This window comes from Schistocerca gregaria, chromosome 1, assembly GCF_023897955.1.
Source record: "Schistocerca gregaria isolate iqSchGreg1 chromosome 1, iqSchGreg1.2, whole genome shotgun sequence".
Lineage (NCBI taxonomy): Eukaryota > Metazoa > Arthropoda > Insecta > Orthoptera > Acrididae > Schistocerca > Schistocerca gregaria.
Genome location: NC_064920.1, coordinates 694,143,170 through 694,169,247, shown reverse-complemented (window position 1 = coordinate 694,169,247; position 26,078 = coordinate 694,143,170). Strand labels below are relative to the sequence as shown.

The following is a 26,078-nucleotide window of genomic DNA, read 5'->3' as shown; positions in this document are numbered from 1 at the left end:
CATGGACTATCAGCTCGTAGACCTTGGCTGCGGTTACCGTTGGCGTTGCATCACAGACAGGAGCGCCTGCGATGGTGTACTCAACGACGAACCTGGGTGTACGAAAGGAAAAACGTCATTTTTTCGGATGAATCCAGGTTCTGTTTACAGCATCATGATGGTCACATCCGTGTTTGGCGACATCGTGGTGAACGCACATTGAAAGCGTGTATTCGTCATCGCCATACTGGCGTATCACCCGGCATGATGCTATGGGGTGCCATTGGTTACACGTGTCGGTCACCTCTTGTTCGTATTGACGGCACTTTGAACAGTGCACGCTACATTTCAGATTTGTTACCACCCGTGACTCTACCCTCCATTCGATCTCTGCGAAACCCTACCTTTCAGCAGGATAATGCACGACCGTATGTTGCAGGTCCTGCACGGGCCTTTCAGGATGCAGAAAATGTTCGATTGCTGCCTTGACCAGCACATTCTCCAGATTTCTCACCAACTGAAAACTTCTGATGGTGGCCGAGCAACTGGCTCGTCACAATACACAAGTCACTACTCTTGATGAACTGTGGTATCGTGTTGAAGGTGCATGGGCAGCTGTACCTGTACACGCCATCCAAGCTCTGTTCGACTCAATGCCCAGGCGTATCAAGGCCGTTATTACGGCCATAGGTGGTTGTTCTGGGTACTGATTTCTCAGGATCTATGCACGCAAATTGCGTGAAAATGTAATCACATGTCAGTTCTAGTATAATATATTTGTCCAATAAATACCCGTTTATCGTATACCTTTCCTCTTGGTGTAGCAATTTTAACGGTCAGTAGTATATAACATAAAATATTGCAGCGAAAGTTGCTAACAGTAGCTTTGAATGTGGAAACATACACAGATACTGCAGATTTACGAATAGGCAAACACACAAAATGGGTTCAGTGCTGCCGGCCTGATAGCGACTGACACCGCACCCCTCTCCTCTAAAAGTGGAATGTAGGGGGGAGGCCTGGGCCGTGGATAGTGATGAAGCCGGTTGCTCGACTGGGGGCAAAGCTGACCAACCCGCGTTCCGACATGACGTCTTGCGAGCGCCAGGGAAACTTCCCCGTAAAACCAGGTTCAGGACGCACCGACGGCACAGGTAGGAGCATGGAGGGTGATGCAGAGGTTGTCGGCGACTGTTCGACGGTGACGGCGTCGATGTCCAGGGGAGAGGCGACCTGCGGCGTTGGCGGCAACGGCGTCGCAGGTGGCCAGGTGAGGACTTCCATCGGTGAGACGACCTCGCGTGGAGACACCCGCTAGGTAAACTACGTAGGACGCTGCGTTGAGGCGGATGGGTGTGGCTGCGTCACGGCGGCCGGTCGTCGTGCAGAGAAGAAATCTGAAACAGTTTGATCAAAGGCAGGGTCACTGAATTCACGGAGCTGTAGCTGATGTTACTTATAATCCGTCTTGATTGCAAAATGTTTATTCATATGACCGGTTTCGGTTCCTGCTGTGACGCAGAATGTGAAAGTTGCTGTGTTTGGACGGGTTACTCCTATAACCGAAATATCCGGTCTGAAGATGGTTCTAGAGGAACCGAAACCGGTCATATGAATAAACATTTTGCAATCAAGACGGCTTATAGGTAACATTGTAAAATCGCTGATTGCGGCTATCCTATCAGACATTATGTCTGTTTTCGCAATGCTGTAGCTAATCTTTGTGGCGCTGATGCGTTCCTGCGATGCAGTGCATAGTACACTGCGCTCTGGCAGCTGATATGAGAGCAACGGTAAGGACAAAGCAAATGTAACAAGCTCCGATGGAATGTCCCATGCAAACGTTCCGTCGGCAAAACGTCACGAGCAGGCTAAGTACGATATGAATTCAGAAACATCAATAAGGTGTCTTCACGTGAACGTGAAGCTCGAAGTTTTGACATTTTCGTCTCGAACGTTCGAAAGAAACGTGCGGCCTCGTCATTAGACTGTGGCGAGAATGGTCCTGACATGTTCTATTCCACAGAGATTGCAAAATTACGCAAAATCTGTAAGGTGTCAGGCAAATCCAACACCTTCCATGAAAAGCCTGACATAATAAGCAAATCTACTAGTATGTCACATAGCTCCGAATAAATCGTGACATTAAATTAACCAAAGTAATACAAGTAACGAGTGAGTAAATGGAATGCCACAGACTAACACAAGAATGCCTAAAAGCATGTCGTACCTTCCCACCGTGAGGCAGACGCAGTTCCGAGGGGACAAACGAGGACAGAAGCCGAGAGCAGAACCATGTTAAGCTAGAAGGCCCTACGATAAGGGACGGACTGGACACCCACGTCGCCAGCTAACCACTAGGACAACGCCAGCTGCAAGTTTTAGCGTGAGACTTTTTCGCGTCTCTGTTACGTCAAGGACCACCCCCCAGCCCATGTTAAAAGCTAGAGCCCTCCAGAAGAACAGTATAGATCTTACGATAACGCTAAAAGGACGACACCACCCGCACGTTTTAGCGTAAGACTTTTTCGCGTCTCAGGTACGTCAAGGACCACCCCCCCCCCCCCCCCCAGCCCAAGTTAAAAGATAGAGCCCTCCAGAAGAACAGTATAGATCTTACGATAACGCTAAAAGGACCACACCACCCGCACGTTTTAGCGTGAGACTTTTAGCGTCTCTGTTACATTGCAAACCACGAAAAGTATGACGTTTCTCATTGGATAGACAGAATTTTTGTAGGTGGAGCTTAAGGTTAACATTGAGACCCTGATTGGTCAGACGAAAACATAGCCAGATAGTTTTTTAACTAACTTGGATGAAATTGCAGTAAGGAGAAGTTAGAGGAGAGTTAGTTCCGAGACGGCGAGCTGGATGGCTGGTGCGCCGGCCGCTGTCGCCCTGACGCTGCCTAAACACCGACAAGGTAATGAACGCACGCGATGCCGCATTTTTGAGCGGATAAGGCTTCACTCAGAACTGCAGAAGACTCATCTGTAACACCCCTTTTTTGCGTAATACTAGTGTCGATCGTTAATTAAAACTCATGGTGTTCACATTTGCCACTTGAAGTAAAAATCTGAAACGCGATAATTTTTCTATTTTTAGTTATTGAGAAGCCACATCAGCCACTGTAATTTACGACAAGTTAAATAAGTAATTAAAGATAATTGAGGGTCACTGTAGACCATTTTTATACTTGTAGACCATTTTGATAGTTTTCTCTTTTGTGAAACTTAAATTAAACCGAGATTATAGATGTGATATGGCATAGGTCATCCTTCGATCGATTGTAGAACTTGGAAACCCATTTAGGGAATATTCGTTCACGTTTTTGTTGAACGCAGTTGGTTTTTACCATCCTGTATTAAAACATTTGCTTTTATCAATAGTGCAATTTATAAACGATGTTTTGTGAGTAGAATAAAATTTCCAATGGTAAACTTAACTGCTTTTTCGACGTTATTTTACCAGCTAACTAAAAATAGGAAAGCCTTGAACCCTTTCCACTAAATTTAGTTAGTATTAAGATTCTTTTACAGGGAGTGCAGTGGAGCTGACGCTGAGATCATTAAGTATTTGGTTATATCATCGATAGTCTCACTGAACTCTTCTGAATTCTACATGTCATGTGTGGTCTGGCGTCTCCTTACCAGCAACAGGTCCCAGGTTCAAACTAGTTAATTCCCTAAGAAACACGCTCAGAGCGTCGTTGCGCGAAATTGGTAGGGAGACACGATATAGAACAAACAGACACCACCATGAATGTTTAGAAATCCTTGACAGAAAAAGAGGGTCCATTGTCAGAAATAATTGTTTGTGGTAAGCTCAAATGGCTCTGAGCACTATGCGACTTAACTTCTGAGGTCATCAGTCGCCTAGAACTTAGAACTAAATTAAATCTAACTAACCTAAGGACATCACACACATCCATGCCCGAGGCAGGATTCGAACCTGCGACCGTAACGGTTGCTCGGTTCCAGACTGTAGCGCCTAGAACCGCACGGCCACACTGGCCGGCATGTGGTAAGCCTTCGAGACAAAATACGGAATCAAGCTCCATGATAGTGCTGGCAGCGTTAGTCGAATGCGTTGGGGTTGGCATCGCCGATAAGCAACCAACGCTTTTGACAAAAGAGGCCTGCAAATAATTGCATTGCCAAGGAGTATCGGCATTGGCCACGACATAAATTCCTGGCGTGGAGGTGTCGACTGTCCGTGTAAGCGCGACATTATGCCGTCACACTTGTGTCTGTTAATTAAGCATGTGAAGCAGAATCACATCATTCAGAAGAGATAAATTGTTGCAATGCGCAAAGTATCTTCACACTAAGCGACCAGGAATACATTCCTGAGAGTGCCGCCAGTATTTGCGAATGTAGCTTTTTAGCATTCGTAGTGACTGGTCACGCTCCGTGGCTTGTGAGATACGCCGTGAATCAATAGGAAAAGAATCCACTGCTTGCGAATCAGAAGAGTCAATATGTAAACAAGAAGCTTCCGGTGCGTCGAATGCTGCTTCTGTGCCTACAGGTAAACGAGACAATACGTCGGCGTTAGCATGTTGCGCCGTTGGACGATACAGAGTTTCATATTGATAATTTGAGAATAATAGCGACCAACGTTGTAGCTCATGTGCCATGTGGTCAGGAACTAGTTTCGGTAGATGAATCAGTGCAGTCAAAAGCTTATGATCCACGACCAGGAAAAATTTTCTGTCGTACAGGTAATAATGCAATTTGGTGGCACCACATGTTACGGTAAGGGCTTCCTTCTCCAGCTGACTACAATTATTCCGAGCATTGTTCAAAGTTTTGGAAGTAAAGGCGATGAGACGTTCTGTTTTACCAATTTAGTTCGATAAAACCTCTCCGATGCCATGGAACGAGGAATCGACTGCAGGCACAATTATTTTGAGCGGATCGTACTACAGAAGGCAATGTCAATGAAGCAATGCATTTTTCAGTATTTGGAAAACATGGCCACAGTTTTTTGTTTAATAAAACGGAGCATTTTTATGTCTATGGCAGTTCAGAGGTGCGGCATTTTGTGCCGCATTAGAAATGAACTTGATGTAGTAAGTCAGTTTTCCAAGAACAGTTTGCAGTTCACGTAAATTCTTAGAAGATGACAATTGTTAAATTGCTGCAAGTGTTTCGTTTGAGGATGAACGTGTATGGTGTCGATGATATGTCCTAAGTATTCACTCGTTGTGTGGAAAGAAGAACATCTCTATAAGTTACTTTCGAAGCCCTCCTTATTTAAAACTTGAAAAAGACAGTCCAAATTTTTAAGGTTATGTTCCGGCGTTTGTCCAGAGATGATTATGTTGTCAAGATAACTAAAACAAGAAGGCATCTTGGACGTTACTTCTTCTAGAATTTTTGAGACAAAGCATGTGCCAACCACTTCAAAAAGGTAGGCATTGATATTCAGACATGCTGAAATGAGTATTCTCAACAAAAATGTTCCTTGTCTCTTCGTCCAATGGTAATTGAAGGTGGTGTTCTGCAAGATCAATTTTTGAGAAGAACTGTCGTCCCGACAGGCGATCCAAAATTTCCTCTTTATGCGGGAGGGGGTAGGAATCAATAATTGTCTGTGAATTTACCGTGCGTTTGAAATCCGCGCAGTGACGAATCTTCCCATATGGCTTACGAATGACGACTAATTGTGAAGCTCACTGACATGCTCAAACAGGTTTTAAAGCACCAACGAATTCCAGTCTCTGAATTTCTGTAGCCACGTCGTCGCGTAATGCATGCAGCACAGGGCGAGCGTGGCAAAATTTGGGTTGAGTATTAGTTTTCAGCGTAATGTGAGTGTGAGAATCTATTCCTAGAGTACCGTCGAACAAATGTTGATACGTGTCATGAGGTAACTTAACAGTGATATGTGAAGCATTTGTGTCAAGGGCATGCACATTGTTCTGTATCTCTCATCCGAAAGAATCAGACGCATCCATGCCGAAAATATTTGGGCTTGTACGTGGGTGACTACAGTGACAGGGTGTTTTTGTATTTTGCAGGTAAGCGGCACGTTCCAAGCGCTGAAACGCTGTCACAGCTAGGGGCGATGCGATGTTACTCACCCTGTGTGCCAGATCACTTATGTGTATAGAAAATAACAGCGGTTTTATCACACTTCCCTGGCGATACTCTTGTCTCTAATGAACACTCGCCTTCGTCGACAACATGCTGGGTTGTATTACCTACGAAATCTTCGAGCTACTCACGTATTCGGGAACCTATTCGTAGGCTCGTGCCTTCGTTAACAGTCTGTAGTGGGATACTGTGTCACTGCTTTTCGAAGAGTCACCTGCGCCTTTTTCCAGTCGTTTGGGACTTTGCGCTGGGCGAGAGATACGTGATAAATACAAGGTAAGTAAGGGACAGTGTTGTGGAATACTCTTTATACAACCGGAATGGGATTCCATGCAAACCTAGCGACTTATCCGCGACCAAGTTTCACGTTATGTTTTCGTGTGTCCATTCATATGAACCAAGATTATATTCCATAACTACAACAGTCTGTCTACTTACTAAATGTTTACACTCTTAATTCAATGGTAAAATTATTTGTTTATATCTAAAAGTAATAAATCAAATTGTTATAGTGAATGCTAGTTTCTTCTTGCAGTTAGATGAGTCCTTCATGAATATGTTCGTGATTTGTGTAGCACCTGTGCTTTCATGCTTAACAGGCCCGCCTAGTAGCTTTTCTTCCTTTGCTTGCAGCTTAGGGGAGTGGTAAACAGCTCAACCGATAGCTCACAATATTGATATATAAACGACAATTTCATCACGATTCAATAAAGATATTTCGATTAAGACGAATGTAGTACTATGATTACCATTATTATTATTGTTGTTGCTTTCCAAAGAAAGATGATTTGTTATAACAATACTATGGTTTGCTAAAAGATCAGAAAAAATAAAATGACGTGAGTGAAATGCAATATGTGTAGAGCTAGTCTACCGCCTAAGGAATTTTGCTGCCGCTGCCGCTAGGTGGATGCCACTTTCGTTGGTATTCAACAAGAACGGAAAACTTTGAACCTCGAAAATGCTCGAAAAGTACGTCATAATAGAGCAGTATCCGTTCCAGCTGAGTATGTACTACGTACAAGAGAAGTACACTAGTATCAAGCACAGCTCTTACTTTGAGGAGAAAATTATTGAGGATGTAGGTTTGGAGCACAGCGTTGTATGGTAGTGAAACATGGACTATGGGAAGACTGGAACACAAGAGGATCGAAGAATTTGAGATTCGATGCTACAGAAGAATGTTGAAAATTAGATGGGATGATAAGGTAAGGAATGAAGAGGTTCTCCGCAGACTCTGCGAGGAAAGAAACATATGGAAATCACTAAGAAGAAGAAGGGACAAGATTGTAGGATATCTGTTAAGACGGCAGGGAAAACTTCCTTAGTACTAGAGGGAGCTGTAGAGGTTAAAAACTGTAGGGGAAGAAGGAGATTGGAATATACCCAGCAAATAGTAATTGAGCACGTAGATTGCAATTGGTACTCTGAGATGGAAAGGTTGGCACAGGAAAGGAATTTGTGCTGGCTTCATCAAACCAGTCAGAATATTAAAATGAAATTTTCACTCTACAGTGGAGTGTGCGCTGATATGAAACTTCCTGGCAGATTAAAACCGTGTGCCGGACCGAGACTCGAATTCGGGACCTTTGCCTTTCGCGGGTAAGTGCTCTACCAACTTAGCTACCCAAGCACGACTCACGCCCCGTTCTCACAGCTTTAGTTCCGCCAGTACCTCGTCTCCTAGCTGCCAAACTTCACAGAAGCTCTCCTGCGAACCTTATCCCTTTTTCCAGGAGTGCTAGTTCTGGAAGGTTCGCAGGAGAGCTTCTGTGAAGTTTGGAAGGTAGGAGATGAGGTACTGGGGGAACTAAAGCTGTGAGGACGGGGCGTGAGTCGTGCTTGGATAGCTAAGTTGGTAGAGCACTTACTCGCGGAAGGCAAAGGTCCCGAGTTCGAATCTCGGTCCGGCACAAAGTTTTAATCTGCCAGGAAGTTTCAGTGAGAAGATTGATTACCAATATTCGTTAATACGTCGGGTGTTTGGTACCCTCGCCGGTTGGGCTGAAACTTGACAGATGAACTATGACTTGCCAGAGCCAACGAATGTGATTTAAGGAAAATAACTATAATCATCGTTATGGAATTGGATTCCTGCCACTGGTTTACATCCGCACTTTCATAACATCGTGAGCGACTGTAGATGGATGGTAGTAGCAGTTTCAATGTTTTCCTATTATGGTACAGTTCCTTGTAGGTGACTTTTAAACTGACTCACAAGAAAGAGGACCTGGCCAGATAACCATGCGTGTTAAAGCGCCGCTTCTGGCTCGGGGAATTGTGCCGGTCCCGGATGGAATCCGTCCGGCTAATTAACGACGCTACATACAGACAATTGGGGTACAGACATTCGGACAGAAGCACAAGAAAAAGTAGAAGAAGAAAACGCTAAATAACGAAAAGTGTCTGGTGATTCACATGAGTTCCAAAAGAAATCCGTTAGAATTCGATTACTAGATAAATAGTACAATTCTCAAGGCTGTCAATTCAACTAAGTACCTAGGCGTTAAAATTACGAACAACTTCAGTTGGAAAGAGCACATAGATAATACTGTGGGGAAGGCGAGCCAAAGGTTACGTTTCATTGGCAGGACACTTAGGAGATGCAACAAGTCCACTAAAGAGACAGCTTACACTATATTCGTTCGTCCTCTGTTAGAATATTGCTGCGCGGTGTGGGATCCTTACCAGGCGGGATTGACGGAGGACATCGAAAGGGTGCAAAAAAAGGGCAGCTCGTTTTGTATTATCACGTAATAGGGGAGAGAGTCTGGCAGATATGATACGCGAGTTGGGATGGAGGTCATTAAAGCAAAGACGTTTTTCGTCGCGGAGAGATCTATTTACGAAATTTCAGTCACCAACTTTCTCTTCCGAATGTGAAAATATTTTGTTGAGCCCAACCTAAATAGAAAGGAATGATCATCAAAATAAAATAAGAGAAATCAGAGCTCGAACAGAAAGGATTAGGTGTTCGTTTTTGCCGCGCGCTGTTCGGGAGTGGAATGGTAGAGAGATAGTATGATTGTGGTTCGATGAACCCTCTGCCAAGCACTTAAATGTGAATTGCATAGTAATCATGTAGATGTAGATGTAGAAGTAAGCTATCCTGCATTTCAAAATAACTACAGCGCAGCATACAGTGTGGACGATACGGTGCTCTGCAAACGCCGGCGCGCGCTCGGAGTCAGAGCGAGAGGGGCAGCAGCGGCAACCCGGCGGACAGCGGGTCCGGCGGCTGCGGTCGCACTGACCGCACTCCGTGCCGCGCGGGCAGCGAGCAGCGAGGGGCGCGCCGGCCCGACACTAATGAGACGAGAGCCGGCCGGCTGTCAGTTGTTTCGCGATCGGCGGCGCCGGCGCCACGTCACGTCGCGCGATGCTCATTAGCCGGGCAGAGTCGCGGCGAGGCGCGGGAGGGCGCAACTCTCCGGGCGCGCGCGGCCCCTGTTGGAAAGTTGCGACGTGCCTGCTCACCGCTCACCGCCCAGCGCCCGCTGCGTGTCTGCGGCGGCTGCGGCTGCGGTCGAGCTGACGGCAGGCTCGCCGGCACTGGCGCTGCAGCCCGACGAGAAAAACTCACCCCTCCGTGTCAGCGCGCAATAGAAACTCGGCAGCTGCAACTAGGCAGGGAAATTAAAGCCGGTTGTTATCTGCATTTCGCACACTGTTAAGCCTCGTAATACACTGCTGGCCATTAAACATCAGGAAGGACAGCAAATAAAAGAAATATCGGTCAGCATGCGACAGCGTGCGCTACCTAATATATTCCAAAATGCTGCGCATAGCAACGAGATTTTTCCCGGCCTCGTACCTCGGGTTCTTTAGGCGATAGCTTCGTTTTACCTTTATCAGAACTTTTAAAAATATTCCTAGAAATTTCAGTATGCAAACACATTCGCTCTTTTTTTGTGCTGCGGCAGTGGCAGTGGAAAAGAGACGGAAAAGTTATAAACACTGGAAAGGAGTTAATTGTCGTTGTGATATCGAAAGATAGCAGACAATAGCAGTGTGAGAGAAAGAGAGAAACGCAGTGGCACTAGAACATAACTGACAGTGACAAAACAGTGCTAAGAAAAGAGCTTTGGACACAGCGCCAAAGGGGGAGGAACAAAGAGAAAGAGAAAGAGAAAGTGGAAGTGGGTGAGAACCAATGACAGTGAGATTCGAAAATGGCAACGAGGAAGTTAGAGGTAGTGACAGTGAGAAGAGAAAAAAAATTAAAATGTGTGTGAAATCTTATGGGACTTAACTGCCAAGGTCATCAGCCCTTAAGCTTACACACTACTTAACGTAAATTATCCTAAGGACAAACACACACACCCATGCCCGAGGGAGGACTCGAACCTCCGCCGGGACCACTGTGAGAAGAGACAGCAGCAGTGGAAAGGAATGAATGAGATAGCAGCAGCAAGAGAGGGCAAAATGTAGTTAGCGACAGTGAGAAGAGACAGTAATAGTTGAACGAAGGAGACTATAGCTATGTGACAGGAGAGAGTGACAGTTAGACAAAAAAAAAGAAAAGATAATGGTAAGGAGCTGCGCTCAATGATTGAGTGAGAGTTGGCATTGGGAGTGGATGGTTATGAGCGACTTACAGGGATGGAATAGAGTGTGTGAACGACTTATTGTCATGGGAGCATAGAGGAGTGAGAGGTGAGTTGCATGTTAAAAAGATCCCGAATATGTTTAACATGCCCAAATTTTTAGGAATACTTTTAATGGTGCTGAGGAATGTAGACTGGAGGCAGCTCGTGTCCAAACTTCCAGTCAGAGTCTTTTAATAAACAGGAAAATATTCGCCTTTTTGTGCTCGGATAAGATCATTTTTCCTCTTGTTACTTGCTCTCTGTATATCGTATAGTAGGGACAATACATGATTAAATTAGTCGGGTGTGAAACTTAGTACGAAGTGTTGCAATAACGTCATTAAGAAGCATCTACATCGAATTGGCCAGAGCTTCCGGGACAGATACGAGTGCGTCATTCCATGGCAGAATCTATCTACTGTAGTTGCTGACGAGAGGGGATCTGCTGGTGTCTCGCAACCAATCACCAGAGCCTTCATATCAGTAATACATATGGAGAACGTGCTGGTCAGGGCAGCAGTCGAACACCGTATGCATTGAGGTGGATCAGCACAGCACAAGTAACATGTGGTATTGTATTATCTTGTTGAAAAACTACGTCGTACAGACCTTGATAATAGGAAGAGTCACCGGTCTTAACACATCGGAAATATAACGTCTGCTGCCTAAATTATTGGCTACGCGAACGAGGAGATGATCATGTGGAGTACGAAATGGTACCTCATACTATCTCACCAGACGCTGCGTCAATATGACAGTTATGAGTGCAGTCTGACAACTTTAGAACTTCTTTGAGCGTCTACACATCATCCATCGTATAGCCTATCTCCAAACTGAAGAATGAGTAAGCGGGACCCCACTCTCTCTACCCACGACTTCTCAAGACTGTTTCACAAATTATGCCGATTATTTCTGAGCTTTCTTTTTAAATTAGTGGCGAAGCAGTGCACAGACACGTTAGGATGGTATTTTCCAAAAAGTCTGTTAAAAACACTTAATATAGAAATAACAACCAATATAACCAATGGAAGAAACGCAAACGCATAGAATGTACGTAAATTACCTTACGCTGCACTACACTGCTGGACAAAAAACTGATTCTTAGTCATTCTGCACGGCACCTGCAGCGTTCTTCCAGAAAAAGAGCGGAGCGAGATGGCGCAGTGGTTCGCACGCTGGGCTCGCACTCGGTAGGCCGGCGGTTCAGCCCCGTGTCCGACCATCCTCACTTAGCTTCTCCCTGATTTCCCTAAATCGCTTCAGGAAAATGCCGGGATGGTTCCTTCGAAAGAGCACGGCCGACTTCCTTCCCTAAACTGACGGGACCGATGATCTCGCTGTTTGGTCACCTCCCCCGAATCAACCAACCAGATAAAAGACATATCCACCCATCACAGACGTATTTCACTCTTCAGTTTATTGACGAACTAATAATGCTGTACACAGAACTGGGTTCGTGTGAAAAGATCGATGTTGTCGTCGGGCACACCACTATTGTACTGCCTCATTCTGCTCCCATGTCAAGAAAGCTTCAACGAAGGTAGGCGTAACGAAAGTGCACATGCTACAGAAGTCGTCGCACTGTCCGTGTGATTACTTGACTGATTGGAAACATGAGCATTTTATGACTCAAGATTCGTGATCTGGCTGTGTGCTAAGCGAAAAATGACTCGGTGCTCTCAGATACAGATCGTGTGGGGACGTCGAGACTAAGCGTGTAGTTGGGCGTGGACCTCCTCAGCCCATCGATTCCATATTCGCATGACAGTCAGGGAACCCGACCAACACCGTCATCAATATTGTGGAAGTTTTTCATTCTGCAGGCAGTAATGGTGCTCAGCTTAGAGGTAAAAATTGGTTGCAACGTTCTAGACCGCAACCATGCCCCGCCAATGAGTATGTACATTTACTGAACAACGTCCTCTATTTCAGCGGCGTCACATTTTGGGCCTGCAAGACACTGGACAGGCGTATCAACGGATCGCCGTACCCAGGGTTGGACACAATGTGTCGGTGTCGTTGATTTTGACCCTCCTTTCAGCACTGGTTTGTGGAACAATCCCTCATCCATAGGTCAGGTCCTGGACGTCCCTCTATTACATACGTACGTCAATTTCGATGCATTGTGCGAGTAGTAGTGGCCGACCGAACATATTCCAGCGACTAAATCCGGCCATATCTTTCACCTTCTGTGTCGAGATCCATTGGGAACTGTCTGTTCGCAGGAGAACTCAGATCTCGCGTACCTCTGGCCATGCTATCAAAGACATCACGACACCACCAAGCGAGGCTACCCTGTTGTCGTGAAAGGGTCGACAGGCAAGTGCAATGGTGTTCTGTTGTCTTTAGCGATGAGAGTGGGTTCTGATTGTACGCGAGTGATGGACGTGCACATGTACGGCTTGGACCTGGTGAGCGTCCTATTCCGGAGTGTATTCGCCTGCGACACCTATATCCTAACCCATGGGTCTTGGTGTGGGATGACATCACTTACACCTCCAGCAGGAGAACGCACCACTACATAGGGCTGCTGCGACGCTACGTGCTCTTCGTGGTGTACAACGGCTGTCCTGTCCAGCAAGACCGTCAGGTTTCTCGCCAATTCAGCATGTACGTGACATGGTGAAGCCTGCAAGAACCATTGCCTAATTACAACACAAGGTGCAAGATGCTTGGTACAGCCTGTCGTAGGAACCGTTCAGCAACTTTATGATCGTCTGCATGCGAGAATGGACGCCCGCATTGCCGCCAGTGGTGTTGTACACTGTGTGTTGATGTGACTGTTTGGGGACCTTCCCTGTGACATGTGTATTTCATTTTCCCTTAATTTATAATCACATACTTTAATGCTAATGGCCGGCCGCGGTGGTCTAGCGATTCTAGGCGCTCAGTCGGTTCGAATCCTGCCTCGAGCATGGATGTGTGTGATGTCCTTAGGTGAGTTAGGTTTAAGTAGTTCTAAGTTCTAGGGGACTGATGACCACAGATGTTAAGTCCCATAGTGCTCAGAGCCATTTGAACCATTTTTTTTCTATGCTACTGTACTATTTATTCATTACTTGTAGGTAAAATGACCTTGTCCTTGAGGGTTCCCGACAGTGTATAAGCCGCATTCTCAGTTGGTCACAGTCCTGCCGCTGCACAATACCGACACGTGTTGGTAGTCGTTACTCATCTTACGCAAAGCATAACACAGTCCTCTCACAAAAAACAAACATTCGAGTGCGAATACTGTATGAGAATCCTGCTGCGTATTCTTTCCATAGAAACAGAATGTATATTGCTTTACTCCTATCTACTTCGTGTGGTTATTCTGAACTGATAATCATTCGTGAAACCAAACCTGTCAGTTTGACATTTGTTACATGCCGCTTTCACAGTGTTGCAGTTTTAATGAGCAGCGTTTTATGATGCAACATACTACTTCCAAAATGAAGTTCCACCCTGTAGTGGACTCTGGGGAGATTAGAAACTTCCTGCCACTTAAAAATTAATTCCGGACATGACCCGAACCTGGGACCTTGGCCTTTGCTTTCATACTTCCCTTGTGTTCTCCACAATCACCTTCTTCGGTGGCAGCCGTAAGTAAAATGAACATTTTCTCTAGAAATCTATTTTTTCTGTCATTGAGTGAAAAATTGATAAAATTTCCTTAACAACTAAACATGTAAGAAATTTAACCGTTATTGTGCAATAAAAATATCTCAGGGTTAATGGATAAATCATAGCGTCACCGACTATGACGAGAGAAATGTAGATATAAAATTCCTTATTGGAGATGGAAATAAAGGAATGAGTAACATATACAAAGACTTCAAAGGAATAACTCTCCTGGTTCACGTATAGCTGAAATAAAGAAATGAGGGAAATTAATCTCATCCTTGGCTATGTTAATCTAGTTAACTTCGTATTTCGGTAAATCTTCAGAGCATCTTTCACAGTGGTTTCAGTCTGCATACTCCTAGTTTTAATAATATGTTTCAATGGAACACAGCACACAAATACGGAGGCGGCTCGTTTACTACCAAGTAGTGTGGTTATGCTGAAAAAAGACGTGATGGTGAATGGCGGAGAGGAAAGTGATGTAACAGTCTTGCCGAGGGTGGAACATGACACGTCGGATTTCACCGATGGGGGGGCTGCCTTGCGCTACTGAAAAATACTGGAATCCGACAAAAAGCAGAATAACGAATCACAGCCCTGAATTTGAAGTGTGTATGTCCTATCCACTATAAAAACTACTTCTTCCGTTCAAGACGTGTTGACAAAGGGTGTCAATCTCACGCCAAATCATCTGGGAAGATTAGTAGCTTTTTCGAAACAGCAGTTTCTATAAAATGACTTATAAGATAAAGTAGAGCAGAGAGAGGTACGGCCCCTGACTGGCTCGCACATACATTTGTTGTGCGAGACAGTCAGGGGCCGTACCTCTCTCTGCTCTACTTTATCTTATAAGTCATTTTATAGAAACTGCTGTCGTGGGCTTATCGACAATAGTGGGCTGGCAGATAGGTTTGATGATAGTGGTGCACAAGGCTAGTGAGACGTTGTGTGCTAGTCACCTCGTTCCTTGGTGTTGGTTTTCCCTATCCAGGAACAATTTGTAGCTTAGCCATTTTAATGGAAATAATAGCGTAAGATATAAAGTTGATTCCAAAAAGTAAAGCCATAATGTATTGTACTTGTAGATTGGGTCTGATTATTATAATAAAAGAACAGTCTTATCCTGACTTAGTTTTGTTTATTGCGGGTTGGAAACCTAGGCGTTTCTATTAGTTCCTGCTAATATTGCACACGCTGTTTTCAGAGTGCTGGATATATTCGTTGTGTGACAGGACACAGAGATGAAGATATTAGTGGGTGTCGGTTTCGCTTGGGCAGTACAAAGCGAATCTCGATCTGCTGGACTGCTCAGGTTACGGAACCAGCAAGCACAGGCACAATACAACAACAGAATTTCAAACATTCAGTGACACACACTTATACCACTGCAACGTTTATCTGTTTATATAATTTATTTGCCATCTAGTGGTTATGGCACCAAGAACTGGCGAGAGCCCCACTCCTTGTCCTAGCACGATGACTTCATCAAGAACTTCATTTAGTTATGTAAAAAGTTTCTGCAGTTGCCTCTGATTTTCTGCTTGAGGTCCCAGAATGAAGCCAGAGCTGTTCTAAGCAATCGCATATAGTTGCCCTTATGAAAATAATCACATAAATCGTCGGATCTGCCCCGAGACAGACATAAACATAGTGCCTGGTGGTGGGGAAAAGTGTCCAGTTTGAGCGGAAGATGTGATCTATGCTGATGGTGTGTGGCGTGATAAAGACTTAGCAGTTCTCTGATCCATTCCTAGTCGTGATAACCTGTGTTATGGTCTTCAGTCCGAAGACTGACTTGATCCAGTTCTCCGTGCTACTCTGTCCTGTGGAAGCCTCTTCAGCTCTGAATTACTGCAGGCTTCATCCTTCTGAATCTGCTTACTGTATTCATCTCGTGATCTCCCTCTTAGATTTTTACCCCTACTTCCCCCACCTCTCCTGCACTAAATTAGTGATCCCTTAATGTCTCAGAATGTGTCCTATCAACTGATTCCTTCTTTTAGTACAGTTGTCCCACAACTTTCTTGTCTCCTCCGTTCTATTCAATTACTCCTCATTAGTTATTTGATCTACCCATCTAATCTTCCGTACTCTTCTGTAACATCACATTTCGAAAGCTTCTGCTCTCTCCTTATCTATACTGTTTGTCGTCTTTGTTTCACTGTCACACGTGGCTATACGCCAGCCAAATACCTTCAGAAAAGCCTCCATAACACATAATTCTATATTCGGTGTTAACAAACTTCTGTTTTTCTGAAACCGCCTGATTTAATTCGACTGCATTCCATCAGCCTTGTTTTGCTGTTATTGATGTTCATCTTATATCCTTTCAAGACACTTCCATTCCACTCTCAACTGCTCTTCCAAGTCCTTTGGTGTTTCTAAGAGAATTACAATGTCATCTGCAAACCTCAAAGTTTTTATTTCTTCTCCCTGGACTTCAATTCCTACGCCAGATTATTCATTATTTTCTCTTTACTGCTTTCTGAGTATGCAAATACAATAACATCAGGGGAAAGCTACAGCCCCGTCTAAATCCCTTCTCAGCCACTGCTTCCCTTTCATGTCCCTCGACTCTTATTACTGGCGTCTTGTTTCTAAACGGGTTATAAATAGCCTTTCTCCCACTGTATTTTACCCCTGATACCTTCAGAATTTGAGAGACGGTATTCGAGTCAAAACTGTCAAAAGCTTTCTCTAAGTCTAGAAGTATCAAATGCAGGTTTGTCTTGCCGTCATTTATATTCTTAGATAAGTTGTATGGTCAGTATTGCCTTGCGTGCTCCTACATTTCTCCGAAATCCAAACTGATCTTCCCAGAAGCCGGTTTCTACCAGTTCTTCCATTCTTCTGTAAGGAAGCCCGCCTCCAGTGGTGTCGCAGCATTTGTTTCGCTACCATGACTTATAAAACCTGATAGTTGCAACTTCACATATGTCAGCACATGCTGTCTTTAGAATTGGAATAACACTTTCTTCGTGAAGTCTGAGGTTATTTTAAGTATTTAATACGTCTCACAAGACAGATGGAAGATTTTTGTCGTGGCTGGCTCTGCCGTAGCTATCAGCAGCATTTGTGCACCGCCGCCGTCAGTGTCAGCCAGTTTGCCGTGGCATACGGAGCTCCATCGCAGTCTTTAACACTGGTAGCATGCCGCGACAGCGTGGACGTGAACCGTATGTGCAGTTTGACGGACTTTGAGCGAGGGCATATAGTGGGCATGCGGGAGGCCGGGTGGACGTACCGCCGAATTGCTCAACACATGGGGCGTGAGGTCTCCACAGTACATCGATGTTGTCGCCAGTGGTCGGCGGAAGGTGCACGTGCCCGTCGACCTGGGACTGGACCGCAGCGACGCACGGATGCACGCCAAGACCGTAGGATCCTACGCAGTGCCGTAGGGGACCGCACCGCCACTTCCCAGCAAATTAGGGACACTGTTGCCCCTGGGGTATCGGCGAGGACCATTCGCAACCGTCTCCATGAAGCTGGGCTACGGTCCCGCACACCGTTAGGCCGTCTTCCGCTCACGCCCCAACATCGTTCAGCCCGCCTCCAGTGGTGTCGCAACAGGCGTGAATGGAGGAACGAATGGAGACGTGTCGTCTTCAGCGATGAGAGTCGCTTCTGCCTTGGTGCCAATGATGGTTGTATGCGTGTCTGGCGCCGTGCAGGTGAGCGCCACAATCAGGACTGCATACGACCGAGGCACACAGGGCCAACACCCGGCATCATGGTGTGGGGAGCGATCTCCTACACTGGCCGTACACCTCTGGTGATCGTCGAGGGGACACTGAATAGTGCACGGTACATCCAAACCGTCATCGAACCCATCGTTCTACCATTCCTAGACCGGCAAGGGAACTTGCTGTTCCAACAGGATAATGCACGTCCGCATATATCCCGTGCCATCCAACGTGCTCTAGAAGGTGTAAGTCAACTACCCTGGCCAGCAAGATCTCCGGATCTGTCCCCCATTGAGCATGTTTGGGACTGGTTGAAGCGTCGTCTCACGTGGTCTGCACGTCCAGCACGAACGCTGGTCCAACTGAGGCGCCAGGTGGAAATGGCATGGCAAGCCGTTCCACAGGACTACATCCAGCATCTCTACGATCGTCTCCATGGGAGAATAGCAGCCTGCATTGCTGCGAAAGGTGGATATACATTGTACTAGTGCCGACATTGTGCATGCTCTGTTGCCTGTGTCTATGTGCCTGTGGTTCTGTCAGTGTGATCATGTGATGTATCTGACCGCAGGAATGTGTCAATAAAGTTTCCCCTTCCTGGGACAATGAATTCACGGTGTTCTTATTTCAATTTCCAGGAGTGTATATCCTTCCTCATATTCACCGGTGTCGTCTTCCGTTTCTATAATATTCCCTTCATGTTCATCTTCCTGGTATAGGCCCGCTATATACTCCTTCCACATTCAACCTTTCCCTATTCTTTGCTTTGGTTTTCCATCTGAGCTCTTCGTATCCATACAGCTGCTTCTATTTTTTCCAGATACCTCTTTAATTTTCCTGTAGACGGGGATATATCTTTCCCTAGTGAAATATGCTTATAAATCCTTACATCTGTCCTCTAGCCACTTCTAGTTAGCTATTTTGCACTTCGTGCCAGTCTCATTTCCTAGACGTTGGTATTTCCTGACGCCTACATCATTTGTTGGATTTTTGTATTTTCATGAGTTAAAGTCAATATCTCCTTTGTTATACAAGGATTTCTACTAGGCTTTGTATTTTCACCTATTTGATCCTCTGCTGCCTTCAATATATCATCTCTCAAAGCTTCACATTCGTTGCTACTGTATTCCTTTGCCCTGTTCTAGTCAACTAGTCAATCGTTGCCTATCGCTCCATCTAAAACTATCAGTAACCTATGGTTCTTTCAACTTATCTAACTCCCATCTTCTTAATTCCCTACCTTTTTTGCAATTTATTCAGTTTTAATCTACAGTTCTTAATCAATAAATTGTGGTCAGAGTCCACGTCTGCCCCTGGGAATGTTTCACAGTTTGACACCTTGTTCCGAAATCTCTGTCTTACTGTTATACAGCCAATATGAAATCATCCGGTGTTTCCAGGTCTCCCCTGCGCAAAATCCTACCAGACGACTTCCTCTTTCATTCCTTTCCCCCCAGTCTATATTCACCTACTATTTTACTTTCTCTTCCTCTTCCTACTAGCGAATCACAGCCCCTTCACAGTTAAGTTTTCGCCTCCCTTAACTATCTGTATAATTTCTTTCCTCTCATCATACATTCTTTCGATCTCTTCATCATCTGCGGAGATAGCTGGCATATAAACTTGCACTGCTGTCATGGGTGTTGCCTTTGTGTCTCTCTTAATTACGGTAATGCGTTCATTGTGCTCTTCATATTAGCTTACAGCATTCCTATTTTCTTATTCACTATTAGATATGGTCCTGCATTACTTCATTTGTTTTTGTATTTATAATATTGTATTCACGTGACCAGAACTCCTGTTCTTCCTGCCACCGAACTTCACTAATCCCACCAAACCTAGCTACAAGCTATCCGTTTTTCTTTTTACATTTTCTAACCTGCCTACCAGATTAGGAGATCTAACATTCCACGCTCCGATCCGTAGAATGCCTGTTTTGTTTCTCCTGATGATGACATCCTCTTGATGACATCCTCATGAGTAGCCCCTGCCCGGAGATCGAATTCCCGGGACTATTTTACCTCCGGAATATTTTACCCAAGAAGATCATCACTTAACCATACGGTAGAGTTGCATGTCCTCTGTAAAAATGACGACTGTAGTTTTTCCTTGCTTTCAGCCTTTCGCAATACCAGGACAACAAGGCCGTTTGGTTGATGCTACAAGGCCAGATACTGGTATAAAAACGTATGGACTATGGCTTCCGTCCAATTGCTTTTACCACAAATCGAAGTCGGTCTGAGATTTATTCTGTGTTTCTTTTTCAAAGACGGAAGCGTTTCGATGACAAAATATAACCAGATCGACGTCACGTTATGGGCAGGAACCTGGAACGAATGTTGCACCATATTTGGCTCCACTTTGCTTCCTGAAATTTGACAATCAAGGGATGTCGTGGAACATCCGATAAAGACGAAATGATACAGGTGGGCTATCGGCTATTTCAGGATCTTTGGATCAATGTAACCAAAAACCAAATAATAAAAGTTTAATACAAATTTGATCGGTCCGCGTCGAGGTTTATAGGTGGTTTGGCACTTATAGGGCGACATGTGTTGAACCAGCTTTTTGTTTTGCTGCCTTGGTTGTTTGTAAGAAATCTGTGAGTTTGTTTCAGCTGTACTGCGCAAGCCAAGCCTACTACTAAAGCAGGGGTGACGGCAGTAATAAAGGGTAATTTAAAAGGATTTGAAGTCCACACGCACTATGCCGTTGATGTCAGGATTTGACTTGCATAACTATATGCGTAAGATGCATAAGATGACTGCAATGTGCCTTAGATGTTCAAGGAAGTGGGTATTTACATAATAAGCCTTTTGTAATCCGTCCGAGTTGCGCAGATGTTGTTCCGTTAATGAAACCTCAAGTTATCAGACTTTTCCTCTTCGGTTTTGTTGTATCACGTCTCGTGATTTGGCTGTAATGACCGTAACCAACTGACGTCTAGAGTCTACTGCATTCAGCCATTTTCCATGTGAATGTTGAACTGTCGGAACTAGAGTGACAGGGCGTCTCTTTTTTTTTTTATTTCTTTGTTTAGCAGCGCGCGACTTATATTCTGGTATTCGTCTACGATTTGTTCTACTAGTGTTTCATCGTGTTGTCTGCTCATTACATTGCTGAGATCATCAGAATAAACATGCACGACGGTTTTTTCACTAAAAACTTAGGAACTCTTCTTGTGGAAACTTCAGCAGCGTCTCTGTAGCTCTAGCGTATACTGAGGCGGCTCGGGGAGAGCTTTGTCTCAGACTTCGACGGAGTTCGAAATGCGATTGGAAGATGTCATTGATTTTAAACTGTAGTTCTAGGATTTGCACACAATTGCTTTTTGCAGGAGTAAAAGCTCTGTCAAAACCAATGTTATCCACAAACGTAGTCGAATTAGCGTGTATTGTACACTTCCATTAGTCTAAAAACGCAGTCGCTAGGGACATATGAGCTTTCCGTGTGAGGTGATCAGGATCGCAATATTCTCTTACAATGTACGTAGTTACGCGTCCTGAGATAGCTGCCTTTTCAAACAGTCTCAAGTTTTACTGCAACACCATTTTTAATAGGAAATTTGTCATTATTGTAATTAATTTGAAGTCAGCGTTAAGTAGGGCGATGGGTCTCATATTTCAGGGGTAAACGTTTTTGGCTTTCTTCAGAATTAAAACTGTGGTCACGTCGGTGAACTCAGACGGCGTAATTTATCCTTTGCACAATAGCTTCACACGTGGGCTCCATTATCTCAGCCAGTAAATGCCGTAATTGTCCGCCCCCGGTAGCTTAATGGTCAGCGTGACGGATTGTCAATGCTCTGCGCCCAGGTTCGATTCCCGACGGGGTTTTGGTGTTGTGCTGTCCTCATCTTCATCCTATCATCCTCATCGACTGCAAGTCGCCGAAGTGGCGTCAAATTGAAAGACCGGCACCCGGCGAACGGTCTGGCCGACGGGGGGCCCTAGCCATACGAATAAATAAATAAAAATGCCATAATTTACAGTAAAACTCTACACGCTGGCCATAGATTGCTGGTCATTTAATCCGTGGGACCGATTTAAGGACACAGAGTAAGTCTGTTTTTGAGAACAGCCATGAGTTTGGTAATCTGCACCGCTGTAATAGCACTCACTGCGTCAAAACCGTACCAGATTCCCTACATTGACCTTCATATAGAGACAGAAAAACGTGGTGGGGGTCTTAAATTTCGTAACATGTATAGGTGTACAGATGCAGATTGAATGGAGACGATGAGCCGGAATTCATCTATGTGTGTAACCTGAGAGCCAAAGGTTCTGAGACATAAATTCTATCAATGCGACTCACTGCTGTATTTGTTACAAATGAACATGCAACCCTTTCAAGATATTTTTGTACCCGGGTGTCTGTTAATCGAAACTCTTGCACTAATACTTGCAATTCACAGCTGTAATTATAACGAGGTGTCTGCTTTAACTGCTGCAGTCCAGAACTGAAGTCGCCGGCAACGATAGTTGGACACCGTAGGATGGGGATCAGTTCCGCCATTCCAGTTGTAAGGAATTCTCACCTATCTTGTTTAGCGTTGCCTCCAGAGGGCGCGTAAATGTTAATGAATTGTATGCCGAGATACGTAAATGAAATGCCTCGCCCGGATTCCAGTAAAGCAATCGGAGCCTTTGTTATTTTGGTTACAGAGTGAATTTTGTTTATACTAACTGTGGTCATGTTATGACATTGTTGTATGTAGAGTGTGCTTTCAGGCGTCTATATCTCCTACCTAACTAGTGTTCTGCATTGTCATGGGTGCCTGGCATATGTCCATCAATTCATCTTCCACGCGAGATTCGTCGTGTGAGACGCGAGTCGCTAAGGTTTGAGAGTTTTTCGTTTCCAACTCCTCTTCGTCATCCTCTTGTTTACTATTACCTTTCATTGGATTTTCTGTGCACATTGATTTACGTTCACGTTCTTTATCCTCCGTATCCTCTCGTAGTTTGAGCGATCGTTTAGGTCTGCTTATTCTCTGCTCAGCGGGTTCTGAGAGGAAGCTACTTTTTCCTGCGACTGTACACGTAGCAGTCTTTGTTCATGGGTGAGAAGGACATTCACATCAGACGAATTAGGTAGATTTCCAGTTGTATATGCCTGACGATTCTCTCAAAAACAATAATTTTGTATTCATTCAAAGGAGTTTTTACTACCATTGGTTCGCATTTTCTTCCATCATTGCAGTTTCAATGTGGTTCGAAATTTCAGGTTCATTTTTAGTTTCTTCTCCAAGCCACTACTTTCCACTCAGTAAGTCGTTACTCTCCTGGATGGCTGTGAGGGATTAGTTGCTGTTGAATGTCTGTGAGGACAAAACACATGCGTGTGAGGAAATTGCTACATTGATCCAATGATATTTGCGCACAGATCAGGACCCTTATTAGTTTCCGTATGATTTTCCGTTGTGTCAGTATGAACCTGGGACCTGCGGTCACTGGGCTCGCAGGTGTCTCGTTAGTCCGCAAATCGCGTACGTGCGCAGCTGCCCTTCGTACATTAATAGCGCCTTTCACCGTAGGATGTCCAAATGCGAAGGGACGTGCTTTTGTATACTCACACGTACAATTCGAAACACATTATCTGCGTTGAAATACACCCTAGAAGACACACTCTTTGAGTGTATCTATTTGTTTTCCTTTTATCGTCTGAAATGTATGGAATAGTACCATATTCGCCTAACGGTGTCTGAAGAGCATTGTTATTTATCCCAAAGAGGAGATTACGTGCATAATGCACACACTTTGACCTGCTTGGGTGACGGAAACCCAGCTTATTTCTCCTGAACTAGTTTCCCTTGCATTCTCTGACAACCAGCGCAGGCACTTCTTTGGATAGTACTTTAACGTCCGTCTGTGGCTGCCGACGACACCTATCTGAGCCTCCAAGTACGATTCATGATTCCTTCTCTCAGCTTCACTTGCTTTACCTCTGTTAGTACTTCGTAACATATAATTCCAGGGCTATACCCATATGCTAGAGAGTGGAGGAGGAGATCAGTGTTTAACGTCCCGTCGACAACGAGGTCATAAGAGACGGAACACAAGCTTGGATTAGGGAAAGATGGGGAATGAAAATGGCCGTCCCCTTTCAAAGGAACCATCCCGGCATTTGCCTGAAACGATTTAGGGAAATCACGGAGAACCTAGATCAGAATGGCCGGAGACGGGTTTGGACCGTCATCCTTCCGAATGCGAGTCCAGTATGCTAACCTCTGCGCCACCTTGCTCGGTGCTAGAGAGTGTAATAGACTCGTTCAGGAGAGAGAGCGTCGTAGATTGAGCGAGTCAAAAAAGCGTTGGCTCCCTCTGGCCCTTATGTAAGCAGTTATTCGACTTGGCGAGAGTTGTTGGATGTCCTTCTGAGCGATAACGTGCTAAATGCTGTAAAATAGGAGCGTCAGATCGTCAAAATCCCGAGGTGGTTGGTGGGCTGATATCTGGTCCGAAGATTCACCGTGAACCACTAAACATTTCTTCCAATACAGAAAGCGGAGGAAGTGCGTTTTCCTTGCGCAGGTGAGAAGTGCTCTCAAGTTTTCTGGTTTTTGTAAGCGAGAATGTTGTTTAGGGTAGTGCGAACGAGCTTGGTACGCGGACGCCTGATATTAGAGATCGCAGCTAGAATCCAGCTCGTGGTAATTTGGATAAAAATGATTTTACCAGGTTTAATTGAACCCAGGAAAATTACCTTTTTTCATTGAAACAAAGTGTGTGATTTTTCTATATTTGTCATCTTTTTCCAATTGACTTTGAAGTGTCTTCCTGTTTTTTTCTTTTTTCTTATTTTTTTTAAAGTGTTGATTATCGCCAGAATTCACTAAGAGCCAATTTGAAGATGTGCATCAACTTTCTTCGGTGTGAACACGTTGGGTCAGAGTCTCTGTAGAACTTCTAGGATTAGAGAGAAATTCATTCGTCTCTTGTGGATCAAAACGAGGCCAGCGACGACTATTTTAGACTGATTTCAATAGTGCAAAAGTACAGAGAGTGGACGGACTTTCACAGAGATTTGAAAGGTAATTGAGGTAACAGATCGAGTAAATCATAATTACGTTATTACTCTCCAGCTAGGCACCGGAAACATCAGATCCGTCATACCAAAATATTCATAAAATGTCCCTAAAAAGTCGTGGATACTTTGTCGGTGGATTTCGGGTTCATCCTGTAGAGAAAAAGTTACTCCAAGATTTTATGCAACGAAGGAATGACAGCAACCAGTTCCTTGAAGAAACTTTGTATCATTGTTCCACAAGTGCATTCGAGTATTTCATGTTCGCCTTCAGATGGTTTGCACTCAATGAGGGTGCTTCACGGCGATGGTACACACTCGATTAATCCGTTAATACGAAACCCCACATGGCAGATTGGTGGCATTTTAACTACGATGAAGTTCTGAACGATAATAATAACGGTAATTTTCCACGGCTTTGTTTGTGTTCGTTGTTATCCCGACATTCAGTTCAAGTGACTGATGGCAATTTCGTTGAGACTAAACCAGGATTGCTGTACCGAAATCTGCACTCATGCTCTTCTGAAGCACGAGCCACAATTACAGTATTTCGTCACCTCGGTTGGAACGATGTTGCGGAGCAGTTGCGGCACCTCACCTGAGTGCAGAATTCACAATCCGCAGAGAAGCAGGCAAGCGAGCTACCTATGAAATCCTGTTTCCGGGGCTGGAATATCGCTGGCTCAACTTGGCATAAGACCTCAGTCTGCCGCAGTGGCGACTTGAATTTTCTCATGTCGTGGTCCATTACTGCACTGCCTTTGTTACCTATGTGAGCCTGTGTCAGCAAAGGTCGACATAGGCACTACAAATACTGACCCTTCACTCTGTAGCAGCACCTTGTCTTCGACTGCTACCGACGCCGAGATATATTCCACGCCAGCCACCTGTCTCTTGTGGGCCAGTCAGTTCTGTCTACGTCTAATCACACTATCCTCTAGTTGCTGGCCTCTGAGCTTTTGTTAGACCTGATGGTTCTGGGGCTAGAGCCGGAGTCACGAAGAGGGGACCAGCTCCAGGGTGACTTCATCCGGTGTCTCGGCGTCTCCACGGCGTCCTGGATGCGATGCCTGTGCGCCTCCTCCACTGCCGGA

At 44.9% G+C, this 26,078-nt stretch overlaps 1 protein-coding gene across 1 annotated transcript in view; it reads left to right on the top strand.

Moving 5' to 3' along the window:
* The first annotated feature begins 1,066 nt into the window (after nt 1–1,066).
* The window catches only part of LOC126268334 (glycine, alanine and asparagine-rich protein-like), a 117,059-nt gene continuing 92,047 nt past the window's right edge, over nt 1,067–26,078 (top strand). Inside the window, exons 1-2 of the mRNA XM_049973905.1 lie at nt 1,067–1,249; nt 9,212–9,725. Of these exons, the coding sequence (XP_049829862.1) occupies nt 1,067–1,249; nt 9,212–9,725 (697 nt within the window). The remainder of the gene's footprint in view (nt 1,250–9,211; nt 9,726–26,078) is intronic.